General features: G+C 32.0%; 2 protein-coding genes across 2 annotated transcripts; both read left to right on the forward strand.

The window, feature by feature from the left end:
- The first annotated feature begins 4,036 nt into the window (after positions 1-4,036).
- Positions 4,037-6,564, forward strand: LOC106125467 (larval cuticle protein LCP-30-like). The gene is given in 5 exon segments (NM_001312416.1): positions 4,037-4,071; positions 4,275-4,321; positions 4,781-5,017; positions 5,538-5,633; positions 5,953-6,564. Coding segments are annotated over 5 exon segments (858 nt in total). The 5' UTR covers positions 4,037-4,056; the 3' UTR covers positions 6,416-6,564.
- Positions 6,565-7,392: 828 nt separating this feature from the next.
- On the forward strand, positions 7,393-9,757 carry LOC106125119 (larval cuticle protein LCP-30-like). The gene is given in 5 exon segments (NM_001312036.1): positions 7,393-7,455; positions 7,795-7,841; positions 8,236-8,460; positions 8,708-8,953; positions 9,195-9,757. Coding segments are annotated over 5 exon segments (969 nt in total). The 5' UTR covers positions 7,393-7,440; the 3' UTR covers positions 9,631-9,757.
- The last annotated feature ends 5,044 nt before the right edge of the window (positions 9,758-14,801 follow it).

Consider the following 14,801-nt stretch of genomic DNA (forward strand, 5'->3'; position numbering starts at 1 on the left):
AAATCTCTGTATGATGCACAGCAAATGCAAATTAAGATAATTAAATAAAAAAATAACACATTTAAATAATGGAACAAGTTACTATTAGCATTATCTTTGGCTAATTTAACATAATTTATTTAGCACAGAATATAAGAAAAGAGCCCAGTTTTACATGCTACAATTAAAAATATCGATGAAAATTTTACTTTACTACAATTTCATGTTAGAAATTTAGGAAATAAATATCTGCATATATTGTTATGAAAAAAATACAAACAGCAATTAATATAGATTTGAAATAAATTACATATTTTTATTATCAACGAGGGATATAATAATGAGATGTGTACTAGAAGAACGATGTTAATTACAATTTAATAAATTAATTTAATGATTATAAACTATAATTATTCTCAGCAACATTTAACTACTTTTATTGAAAAAAAAATTTTTTTTTGGACACGATGGTCGTTTAAGGCCTAATTTTTGAGCTTGATCTGTGCTAGCATCCTTTCGTCCAGTCCTTTCGCGAAGGAGTCAACCCTTTCTTGTAACTGATAATGTTATTTAGTTCTAGTTAATTTAGTAGTAGAAGTAACGCTTGCCGCGATTTCGATTTGTTTGCGCCTACTAGTTTATCGCTTGCAAACATAAAATTAAATCCACTACAGTGAAAAATATAGGCGCTGCTGTGTTTGCGTTGTTATTGAAAGTCAATTTGTACTAATATTATAGGGTGAAAAGATTTGCATTTTTAAATGTAAGCAATAAACTCAAAAAGTACTGCACCGATTTAAAAAAATCAGTTGTTTGATTAGGCCTATATTTTTTACGAAAAAAAAAATCTTTAAATTCCGCGCGCACGAAGTCATGAACAAGAGCTAGTCACCTATATATATTTTTGCTATATTAGTGCAGAAAATTATTATATTAATGAGCGTTAGCACACAAATCATTTTTACTAGCTGAACCCGGCATTCGTTGCAATGCAAAAGTAAGAAGAAGAGAAGAAGAAATAGCGTCTTGAAATGTCATAAAAATCAACTGAACTGTTTCGAAGGAGGTCGACTACATACACCGTGACAAGAGATTTTTATACATATATATTTATTATAAGAACCCGAAAACATACAAGTTATTAAAAGATTCGAGTAATTTCCACAATAATACTTTTGTTAAGTTATGTACTTTGTTTACATTATGTAATATTTGTTGACGATTAAAAATTGTAAAATACGTGCTATAAAAATCAAATTTCGATTTATTTTTAAATATGTACAATAAAAGGTATACATATAAGGTTTCCTGAATCACGGATCTAGATGCATACCTTCATAAAATGTAAATTCCTTATGACAGAAGGCTCGAAGATGGCCGCTAACGTGGTAATAAAAACAACAGTTAATTTGTTTTCTACTGAAAATTTACATTAACATTACTTAACCTGCCAAGCGAATTAATAATTTAACCGTTTTATCTTCGATTAATAACTAAATGATAATGGTCAAGGTATTATTTTATGTCTCAGTAACTACATGACTAGAAACATCTTTATCTTATTCCACACTGTATATTTTTCCTAGTTTTTAGATTAAGACAACCGTCAGTTTGTACTTCGATTCATTTTTAATTATCTAGAGATAACAGACGCAGAGAATATCGTTCTATTATTGAGGTTAACATCATAAATTTACTGCAATTTTTACCTAATATTATAATATAATTATTATTTTGTCATTTCATATAAGGACAAGGTAACTGGTATAGTTATTGGCAAGGTTAAAGGATAGTTAGTTTTTTTTTTTATTTAAAATTTATGATACATTTATCAAATCACTTTAGATGATTAAAAAGTGCACTTTTAATTAAATTGTCTTGACAGACAAACTGTCCTCACTTTATATTATCTATGGATAAATATGTATATTAGACATTTTGAAATTATAGCCCGGATTGTCCATGACATTATATTTTCTCAGGTCCTTTTCACACCTTCCGATGCAACATAATTTGGAAGATAATAATCAGAGCCGCGCCTTTTCAGCCTTAAACATTATATAATTTTTATAGCAATCTCTATCTATCGATCGCATGTGGTTTGACGTAAAATTTAAATGTTGCCTTCCTCATAAAAATCTTACAGGATATACATTTTTCTAGTATATTTTATTAAGGAATTTTAACTGTTATGTTGTTTACGAAAAAATAATAAATCCAACAATGTTATCAATCTTTTTTTTCGGTGTATTGTATGTAATTCAACCTAGCTGATCTAAGTACTTAATTTATTAAAAATAAAATTAAATAAATAGGAACATTTTATATAATATCTGGTCACTTTGTAATGAACACAGAATAAAGTATGCATGTACGAGTATCTATTTATACGTACAACTATACTATTGGTCGCCCTTTGGTCATTGTTCGACCATGATTCATAAAGATTTTTTATATTTTATATTAAAACAATTTTATGCACATCTCCACATAATCTTAAGTTTTGTCATGGGTGTAATTTCTTTGAAAAGAGGTACAAACTTTTTGTTTCAGGTTTTAATAAAATTATTTTGTTATATTTGCTTTTAAAATGAAATATTTTTTATATTTTAAATATAACATATTTCGACGAAATTTAAGTCCAATAATAAAAATGTATACTTAAATATTTCTTATTTTACATACAATGATTATGTAATATATAACAAGTTCGGGCCGAAACCAGACAACAATAAATTCAAATTTAATTCAATTATAGATCATTTATTTCATCACAAATGGAATTTGATACATAATAATCAAAAAGTAAAAATTCTCATCTATTTACGTTATACTTATGTATTGTACGAAAACTCACACATACAAAGTTTGTGTGGGTTACTCGTCGCTGGCTGTGCATCTAATGGTGGGTTTCATGGTGCGTTGATTTACAGAAGGACGGTAGATAACCACTAGAGTCAAGCATCACGCGCGCCAATGGCGAGTAAAAAACGATCAAAGACGAACTCGTCTTCATAATTTTTCCACTGAGAAAACACTTTTAAAAAACATATTGTTATCCCTATATGTAATTCATAAATAAAAACTGAGACACCATTTAAAAAAATTATTATTTGAGTGAAACCAATTTGTCTGCGATCGTTCTCAGATTCACGCTCCGTGAAAAACTATCTTTAAAAATCGTTCTCATGTGACGTTCAATCTGATAAGGTTCTCAAACTGTTACAACACAAGATATTGATTAATTTTTTTATTACTTTTACTTATTAAAAATAATTTTGATATTATAAATAAAATGCAATATTCGTATGTTCATCTTTATTTCCTTGCCAATTAAATCGATAATTGATTTTAATTTTGAAATTGATAAAAAACTTTAATATATAAGTGTATTTCATTTTAAATCAATCTTTAATACTATGTTTTGATATATATATTTTTGAAAATAAAGCGTCTTCGCGGAAATTGACAGAATACATGTCTTTCGTTTTTGACATATGGATTTGACTAGTAGATTTTAATAGTCAGTTCCTCATATAAATAGATAATAAGACGAGATATCAGTTAATCATAATAAATTGATAAATGTGAACATGATGTACAAAAAGAATTATTTCATATATCTTGGCGGTCAAATGACATCGGTGCGCTGCGTAATGCCCAGCTTGCCCCATGGTTGTCAGTGCGTAATTCGCGTTGTTGTGTCGTCGTTGATTTTTGATGACATACATAGCCGATAAATGTACAACAAAAATATCCACTTTGATCATTTAATTTAAAACTGAAATTACAACTAATATGAGCATACAAAAATGTATACAAAATCACGTATAATACAAAAAATATTTGTAATTGGATTGATGAAGTAAATATTCCATCATTACGTACAAAAAATGTATAAGCTTCTCATAGAAGATTGGGAATCTCTGCCAGTGACTAACATTGTTTGTTGATACACATTATGAATGAGATGGACAAGACAAGGGAGGAAATATATAGAGTAGGTGAAAAAAGGTATAAATAGACATTGACGTTTCAAAGAACACACTCAAGTTGTAAAGCTCGCACGGAACCGAAATGCGGGGCGTTCTGGTTTGTATAATAATCTTAATGTAAATATTAGATAAAGTGATCTAAATAATATGCAAATGTATCTAGACACCGTTAAAGCGGAATTTTATGGTCCATTATGTTAATTTATAACTTTTTAAACATTTTATCACAACCTTATTTGGCCTAAAATGTGTAGAGAGTATAAATTATAGTCAAATTTAAATCTATTTTTCTCATTCAAGGTGCTATGTTTGACCGTAGCGGTCGCGTTTGCGGCGGATACTGGAAGGTATGTTTTTAATTTTTAGAAATTGTTATAAGTTTAATACAAAAAGGGTAAAATGGGGATTGTACAAATGAGCATTCTTAAATTAAATATCTAATCATCATCACATTTTCATTTGAAATCTCTATCACCAAACCACACCGGGCCACCGTGGGTGACTATAGGCTAGTCACCCATAACTTACGGTAGGCTCCAATCCACTCAGGGGGGGGCGCATAGCGAGATGATGATGATTTTAATTACCTTCTCATTTTTAGATGGGAGGGTAGTAAAGATGGCATATGGTGGGAAACAATGCGGTCTGTATCAATGTAAAAAACATAGTATAGTGTAAAATAATCCCTTGTCTATCAATCTGAAACTGAACCATTTCGCCTTAGGTCCCGACTGAATAATGGTCAAGGAGTAACAACATGATATACATTGAAATCATGGCAATTTACAATTTTTATTTTATTTCAGTCCCACGCCCTTCCAGTTTGTTACGTCGACACCAAGCTATAACCGTTACTTTGGAAGATATTCAACCACTCCCGCTAATGCCGGTCGCTACGACGGCCGCTATGACCCTGGTCGCTATAGTGCCGGGCGATATGACCCTGGCAAGTACGACCCCGGTAAATACGACCCTGGTAAATACAACCCCGGCAAGTACGATCAATCTGGACGCTGGATTCCTGACGATTCTGGCAAGTACAAGTAAGTGGAACGTTTATTACATATTAGATAGATTTATTTTAGCATTAGTACAATGTAGTCTAATGAATTTAAACATGGTTTGACCCTTATTTATTTTGGCAGTCACCAATTTTTGTACTTTTTTTAGTTATTGTATGTATTTATTGTATTATTATTCTCTATGTTTATTTAAAAAGTAAAAATTACTTATCTTTTAAAAAGTGAAAATAAGTTATATGTTGAATAAGTTAAGTCGTAGCTGGACAACCTACATTTTCATATCAATTTTATATCCCAATTTTTGTATCTTGAATACGGAATCAATTGTTAATAAGTGAATTAATATTTACAAAAGATATTTACGATTTTCCTAAAGCTCTTCCATATATCCATATTATTCGAAGATAAAACAGTCAAGAAAATGCCTGAAAGACACAAGACTATATTACAGGAAGTTCATAATTCGTTTGATAGAACAGTTCATGATATTTATTTTAAATCTGCTTTAATACTTTTTTACGAATGTCTTAAATTATATCAGTGGTGACCGCGGGGACCGTGGTGGCGCTGGTGGCTTCTATGTTCACCAAGGAAGTGATGGTGGAAAGTACCAGCCTGACAACAACGACTACAACGGGTAAGATTTTATTTTTGCCTGCCATATTCATGAGGGCAATATTGTTCGCTTTTCTAGATACATATGTTTTTATGTATCAGAGTTGGTTTTATATAATCCTGAACCAGTTTCGACGAGTGACGTGTCATTTGATAAGCATTCTTCCTAGAATGCCGTAGGGGTAGACTTTCTTTTTTTTTTAATTAACGCTAATATCGAAATTTACGCTGTTATAGAAGATCCTACTCTCATACAAATGAAAAATAATAAAAGATAAAGTGCTTTTGAGAACTGTTACTTTTTAAATATTTGAATATCAGATTATTGATTTTAATTGCAGCGGTGGAGGCTACACTGGAGCAGCGTACACGACTTCCGCATACGTTCCTACAACTACTGAAGCGCCGAGACCGACATCTACCTCGGCTCCCAGTCCCTCTCCTTCTCCCAGTCCTACCCCAAGCCCGAGCCCTGTGCCAGTTTTCGTGCCAACATACAAGCCCACTCAACAACCCTACGTCGCTCCTTCAAACAGACCTTACGATGAAACCTACTTGAACAGATACGACATTATCCGTTTGTATCACGATTACCTTCCTCCTGGTGGTTACCATTACCTTCTTGAGACTGAAAACAAAATCCTCGCCGAACAAGACGGCAAGGTCGAGCAAATAGACAAAGACAACTATGGTCCCAGAGTTAAAGGATTCTACGAGTACCTCGGTCCCGACGGTGTTACTTACAGAGTCGACTACACCGCTGATGAGTTTGGTTACAAGCCAGTGGGTGTTCATCTACCTTAAATGCTCTAGTCACTAAAATTACATAAATATATCTATTTTTTAAGGTTATTTTAGTGCTGTTTATTTCTCTGAAGCTTCTTGCAAAAGTCTTATATTCCTAGCTTTTTATTGTTTGCAACAGTGTTGGAAATAAAGGTTTATTTAATTTACTGATTGTTTAATTAGTGTCTACCTTTTAATGTCACATGCTTAATAATTTTAATTTAATTAAGAACATATATTGTCCGTCCACTTTGATATTTATCTATAAACTTCAGAATTACACTGATAAAATTTTAATTATCTTCTGATTCTTCCAAGCAAGGTCTGAAACATAATTAGCTTATCTAAAATATAAATCTCGGTATATTAAGACAACATAAATTCGGATGTATTTAATGTTCGGACACCCACGCATAGATGCCGTTGAAACATCATTTACCGTTGACGGTGCGCGGAGAATCGGAGAATCATTCTAGTAGGACTGTGATTGGTGCATTTTACTCAGGAACCGGAACCGAGTAAAAAAAATCACATTACTTCGAATTCGCGTTTCGTTTTCCCATCCTTTTTATGCGTGTGGAAGAAACCAGTAGCAACTTTGTATTCCTTCAGAAACTATATAAATAACATGCATTATGATAACTTCTTATAAAAGACATTTAGTAAAAGACTTTATTACCAGAAAAGGCATACCGAACGTTTATTACATAAAGGCGAATGTAATTATTACGAATGGCGGTGATTTTACTTTGTCGTACTGTAATATTAAAAGTATTAACACTTTCATACTTTGTTAGTGCGTGTCACTTTGGGAGTAGAAGAGCATATCAAATACCAGACCAAAAGAACGTAAATTAATAAATTTACTGCGCAAAGATTGAGAATCGCTGTTAATGAATAACTAATCATAATTTGTTTACTCATTATAAATGAGTGGAACTGGACTTGAGCATAAGTTTATGAAACTGGGTGAAAAAATATATAAAAGGCTTCAGTCTTTGGTGTAGCACATTCAAGTTGGTAGCGTCCTAGATATTAAGAAAATGAGGGGGATATTGGTATGTTACATTTTTAATGCTAAATCATTATATGTAGTATTGAACAAACAATCTAGCTTATCTAGTATATATTTCTTTTGCAGATTATTTTATTTTTTATTGCTTTTTACTATTCAAAATTTTAGTATTACCATACATTTAAAATTAAAATCTTGTTAATGTAGAATGCCATATTGGGAAGTATGATGTTCAGTTATATTTTTTTTATTTAAAAATAATAGCGGTAATATGTAAGATGCCTTTTGTACCTAATACGAGTATCAATAATTTGCATTTATTGTGTTAGTAATTTGTAATGCAATTGAAGTAAGATTTTGAATCTAATTCATATTTTAAAAGGTCCTCTGTCTCACTGTTACGGTTGCCTTGGCGGCTGAAACTGGAAGGTAAATATAATAATTTTTATATTAATTTAATTTAAAATACCTAATTAAAAATAGCTTTAAGAATAGAGTAACTGGATCCTAGAACTATCCTAGGCCGGCACCGCAGAGTTTATTTTTGATTGCACTACATAGATTTAGATAGTTATGGAACTAATAGAACTTTTTTCAACATAATGGTGCAGTTTAATTTCCAAGGCAATATGATTGACACCATTAAAAAGGCCAAGTTTTTTCATGGGATCTCACGAATTTTCATGGCGGAAGTTCCCACTTCCGCTTCGCGAGAGTCGGACAATATTTAAAGTTTTTTTGTTTCGATAAGTTCTACGTATTACAAAACAAACAAGAAAAAATAAAACTGGCTCTAACTCAATATGGTTTAATTATTGTCTAGGTACAATCCTCTCCAGTTCTTCACAACGACGACGCCTAGGTATTTAACGACAAAGTCTGACAGTGTTGGGCGTTACAATCCAGGGAAATATAATCCTGGGAAGTACGACCCTGGCCGTTACGACCCTGGTCGCTATGACCCCGGTCGCTATGACGCTGGACGCTACAGTGGTGGACGCTACGATAGCTCTGGAAGATACATCCCCGACGGGTCAGGAGCTTACAAGTACGTACGCTACATTTTTAAATTGCTCCGTAGCTTTGAGTGAACAATTATCTATCTAAAAGATTTTTATAGTTGTTTGATTAGCAGTACCTAACATAAATACAAAAAAATTAAAGCAATGCTTAAACGTTGTTTAAACTATTGTGTAAAATTAATAAAGTAACAAGATATATTGTTTGTAACAGATTCGTGAATGTTACATCAACTATGTGAAAATTTTAACCTTCATATTTAATTGCTTTCACAGCGGGGACCGCGGTGACCGCGGCGGTGCTGGAGGTTTCTACTCAGGTTCAAGCAGTGCGGGAGGCGCGGGAGGCTTCTACAGCGGGTCGGGCTCCGCGGGTGGTGCGGGGGGTGCTTACACCGGCTCCGGCTCCGCAGGTGGTGCGGGGGGTGCTTACACCGGATCGGGTTCCGCTGGTAGCTCAGGTGGAGCTTACGATGGTCAAGGCGATTCGAACAAGTCTTCTTCTGATAGCGGAGATGCCAAGTTAGTCTTTTTTTAGTTAAGCTATGTATAGATTAACCCAGATTTTTAAGGAACTGTAACTGTCGACCAAGAGTTATTGGATGTTATTTACTAGGAACAAGTTTTGATGAGGACTGCGATAAATGGCTTTAATGTTTGGCCAAAATCGACATAGAAATAAATTTACATATTTGAGATTGCCAAAATAGAGAGGTATCTCTAATCGAAATCGAAATTTTAATATTTGTTATTTTTTTTACAGGGAAACTGCTTTTGTGTCTACGACACCACAGTATGTTTCTACCACCGAAGCACCGAGACCAACGACAATCATCGCTCCGAGCCCTTCTCCTTCTAGCCCAAGCCCTGTGCCAGTTTTCGTGCCAACATACAAGCCCACTCAACAACCCTACGTCGCTCCTTCAATCAGACCTTACGATGAAACCTACTTGAACAGATACGACATTATCCGTTTGTATCACGATTACCTTCCTCCTGGTGGTTACCATTACCTTCTTGAGACTGAAAACAAAATCCTCGCCGAACAAGACGGCAAGGTCGAGCAAATAGACAAAGACAACTATGGTCCCAGAGTTAAAGGATTCTACGAGTACCTCGGTCCCGACGGTGTTACTTACAGAGTCGACTACACCGCTGATGAGTTTGGTTACAAGCCAGTGGGTGTTCATCTACCTTAAATGCTCTAGTCACTAAAATTGTGTAAATTGTTAGGAATATTTTAGCATTGCTTTTTTGCTAATAAACATATTGTATTATCACATTTATTGGTATTCCTGATGAAATAAAATATATATTTTTAAGTAATTTCGTTCCTTTTATTTTATAAGTTTTTTGCTGATGTCCATGGGCGTCGTTGAACACCTCGGTGTTCCTGCTGCTCGTTTGCCCCCTTCTGTTATAAAAAAAAAGTACACCTAAGAAGTTTTTAATAATGTTAATGCAATAAATATACACTAAACCTTATCCCGGCTATCGCCAATTTAAGACATGATTTATTAGAATGCTTCTAACCTGAAACAGTATTGATGCTGCTTTCTAGAAACCACATTTTGATTTATTTGTCATCCGTTGGTATGAAGAAGAAACTAAGAATACTATATATAACTAAAAATCTAAGAATACAAAAAATCGCCGCAGGTCTTCACAAATTAAAAGATAAAACAATGGTGGAAAGTCGGCAAACATTTTTTGCACAAAGATGTTGCTATTATCGTTCCTGTAAATTTTAATAATTTTCCTTCAAAACTTGGACACAAAATATTGTAAAGTTTTATTTATAACCAACCGCCTGTATAAATTTTCATAAGTTTATTTTATGATGTTAGTATTGCAGATTAAGGCTCCAATTTACTTTTATTTAAAAATATTTTTGTGTTTACAGTTTTTCTTGTGTCAAATAAAAACTGCTTTCCAAAAATACCAGAATTTTGACAGATGGCTATAGCCTTATTATTTATTTTGACCAAGTTATTACGCTGTTTTTTCCTGAACAAGAGCTAATATACTATTGAAGTGTAAGCTTACTATTGATACGACTACAAGATTTTTAAGGTCTCTTTTGATACCTGTCAACATGCATGTATAAGATAAATCATATTGTTATAGTAATTGAATAATTTAATTACATATTCTAAAACAATATTCACTTTCTTAAGATCATAGTTAATCAACACAAAAGTAATTTAGCTATTAGAAATAGACAGGCGCTTAATTGAGAAATATTGTAAATTCCATTCTTACGGCCAATGTAATAAAATAAACCAAAAATATTTACAAAAGAATGAAATAAGTATGTTATAAATACACGGTATTAACTTATTAGTGACTAGTAAAATTAAGTACTAAGTTTCGAATCTTATCATTTCGTAAGGCTCAAAGCTAGAAGTATCAACCATATTGCTTTACATATGTATGTACTAACAATTATTTTGCTGATGCCAATAACCAACATTTAAAAAGAACAGTACATTAAATAAAAAGGAACAATACTTTGATGTCTTTAAGATTAATTTAGTACTGGAGATAATTAATTTCGGTATTATAGAAATACTTTACATCACTGTTTTGTTTCTAAAAATCATAGTTAATAACGTGTTTGTTAATTCATGCTGAAATCAATAAGTACATAGCATTTAGTATACAAAATTAGGATATCATTATAAATAGTGGTTAAAACATTTCTTAGGCAGTTTAGCTTCGTGGCTGTTAATACAAGTCAAATGATGGTGTGAAATAATAAACACATTATTAAAGAAATATTTATATAAAACTTGTTGCTTTAACCATTAGTTATTCATGGTTTTAAAATTATGTTAATAATTCGAAATTTATGGGCTTATTGACTAAAGCTAACGTTCAAGTGGCCATGCTTCCTGTCGAACCAAATGTCAATCAAAGATGAGTATCGTTTGATGGGGCCGACATGCGAGCACTGTGCTTTTTGCCAACTGCAAGATTCAAACTTTACACTGGCTTGTGATTAGCTGCAAGCGTAAATCTTTGCAGGTAGATGCAGGATGGTGGTGGGACAACTGTGGGTGTTTTGCTCAGCGTCTTTATAGAAATTACGAGCCATCGTTAAGTTTGGTTGGCACTATACTTTGCCTGTTATCGTAAAAATTAAATGTCATAGGCCACATACGGTCTGATAATCGTAAAACGTTCAACTAAACCTTTATGCCACAAGGAATATTAATAACAAATCGAAAAAGTTAAAAAGAAATAATTTTGGCCTGCTGTTGTAATTATAGTGCCTACTTTATACGCCAGCCTAGCAAACATTGTTGTTTTCAAAGAGTAAATCTGGGCTATTTTAGATTGACCTTGAGGTTTTATAATTTTTAATCACATGTTAGATTTTGAAGTATATATGTGTAAATAATATAATTATGTTAGTGAATCTGCCATCTCTGTGGTTCTGGCACTTGACTTGCAATCTGCAGGTCTTGGGATCGAATCCCGCCAATGTGTTTTTCGATATTCAATGTACATATGTACATTAATCCGACGTTCTTACAGTCCAGGAAAAAAAATTAAAGATATGTTTGAAGTGAACCAACACGCACTGGGCCATCGTGGTTGACTATGGTCTAGCCACCTAATTAAGGGTAGGTTCCGAGCCCCTCAGTGGCGACGTATAGTGAGGTGATGACGATAGCACAGGGATGTCATTCAAGTGTAGTGATAAGTGTATCCAAGTAACAAGTAGTTGATGGACCTGACATTTAAAATAGCAGAAAATGTCTCTTTGATCCTAATTCCATTTTTTAATATGTCTTCGTTTTAATAATAGCCCAGTGATGTGAATATAACGAATTTTCCTTTCATCTGCGATGTAACAGGCAGTAGTCTTGCTAACATTATAATTGCGAATGTTTGAATGAATGGATGGATGTTTGTAAGAACTAATCTCCAGATATTACTACATGGATCTCGTTTTGACATTTGGCATAGATGTAAAACATAATCTTGAAGAACCGATAGGCTACTATTTGAGTGTTTTTCAATTCCGCGCGGACAGAGTCGTGGGCGACAGCTAGTATTAAATAAATTATAAAGTTCACGCACATTAGGTATTTGAATCACTTTACAAATGTCGTTAACATTTGATAAGTTGACTTAACATTTCTTAAAAGAAATGACGTGGTTTTCGCTTTATATATTTGAAATTATAATTCGTGATATATCAAATTGAATGTATAGACTGTTCTGACACTAAACTCGTTCAATATAAAATTTATTTTTTATCGTAATGTGACAATAATTTATAACAGCGTTATATTCAAATTATAAAAAATACTAATACGTTATGCTATGTATAAACTGTGTATACGCATTTTCTTTTTTTGAAAATTGTTTTTAATAAGCAATATTTTCTCTGATTATTAATCCACGGGTATCGTAGCCCCTCGGTGGGGACGTATAGTGAGATGATGATGATGCTGTCGTATTAAGCAAAGTACATCACGGTATTCGATTAAAACAGATGCTACAGTTAAACTTATTGTAATTTAAAATACAAAGAAAGAATTCACAAGTCAACGACCAGATGCTGTTAAAGAAAATAAAAAAAAATGTCGAAAGATAAAAAATAAAATAATGACATCTTAAAATTTCTTGCGTGCAGTCTGCAAGTCCGGGAAGGTTGTTAAATTGTTTACAGCCGACCGGTTAAGGTCTGGCTTCATGACTCGCAATATAACCACGACTTTCTTTGTTTGGACTTTTATTTTTAGGCATTATTAAAAAAAAACAACAGTTTATTGCAAATACAACTTATTTTGTTAAATAATAAAAAAAATCTTGTTAATGGCAGTTGATCTAAATAAATTCAATTTAAGACTTACGTTGTACAGATTATATTTAGAGGTCTTTTATGAGTAATCGTGTAGTATTCTATCGCATATAGTCCGTTTTGACTGCAGTTACACTTGTATAGAAAAATATTATCATTCTTTACATTCTTGTTAGAGAGACAACAATTTGTGCCATAAACAATTCGTAATTTTGACATTGTTTACATTTTGTTAAGGAAAACGCAAGGAAATCTATCTATCTATACATATTAATATAATAAGAGTGTCTGTCTGTAATATTGAAAAAATATCCCATTTCGCACATATGGTGTATTTGAGTTGCTGAAAACGAATATCCATCTTTTTTTTTAATTTTGTCTTTCTCAAGGACAGTCTCGGCCGACTGTTGGGTAATTAATAAATTAATTAAAAAACTAATTAAGGAGCTTGAATGACCTATCGGCGCTCAATATTTCTCGTTTTAATTTTCCTACATGATTGTGACCATGTTTAATTTTATTAAAAATGTTAAAATATCCAAGACTTAATAATTAATTGATAAAAAATTTCAAGTTGCATTACATTTAATGGTCTTATCTAAATGTCGTAGTATATTTTACATTTTACAGTCTCTTATATTGATTTTTATTATTTTTAAACTACAAATTGTCATTTTCACAAAACTTGTCCAAATTGAACATGACGAAATACTGCAAGTTAACATTTAAGTAAATCTTTACAAGTCTAAGCATTTATTACATTTAAATTATTAGTTTGCTGCTGTTTGATATTAAAACAGATATTGTTTGTCTTAATGAGGAATTAAATGTCACAGAACCATATTTCAATCATATTTGATTCGATCAATTATATAATTAGCAATTCAATCGATCTACTTTTTATTGGCTATCGAAAAATCTTATGTTGCTTAAAGTTTTCGAGTAAATAATATATTTGGTTATTTCAGTTAATGTCTACGCAAAATGTTAAATGTTGAGATGGCTGGCTGTGCAGTGCTTGTTATATATACAAGTTATGCATACTAGTTATGATTATTAAACGCCATATCTTCATAAATATACAAAAAATTTCAAACTTCGTTTCATTTCAAATGGAAATTGTAAAAATAATATTTAAATCCTGATTTCTGTTTGCCAAAGCATCAAAAAATGGATGTTTTTGATGAAATGTGAATTAAAACAGCATACGAACGGTTAATTAGAAGACATTAGTTTATTTTTTGTAATCGTAACAGATTATTAAAAACCAATATTACTTATTTCAATTAAATTTGTTATCATTAAAATTTAGTTATTAAATAATCAAAAAATAAAAGCAATCTTACATTTGAAAATTTAGCCTAAAGACATTCTATAAAAATAAATAATTTTTAGTTAAAATAGATGACAAATGTAACTATCATTAAAATTTGACTACACAACAGAATTATTGTTTAATCAAAGGAAAGAATTTTGCGACAAGGCGTTGAATTCGAGGTACAGCGATTTTTACACATATTTGTTGTATACTGTGACAAAATTCGCGAATTTATG

The sequence above is a fragment of the Papilio xuthus genome, unplaced genomic scaffold (genome assembly GCF_000836235.2).
Source record: "Papilio xuthus unplaced genomic scaffold, Pxut_1.1 DF825928.1, whole genome shotgun sequence".
Lineage (NCBI taxonomy): Eukaryota > Metazoa > Arthropoda > Insecta > Lepidoptera > Papilionidae > Papilio > Papilio xuthus.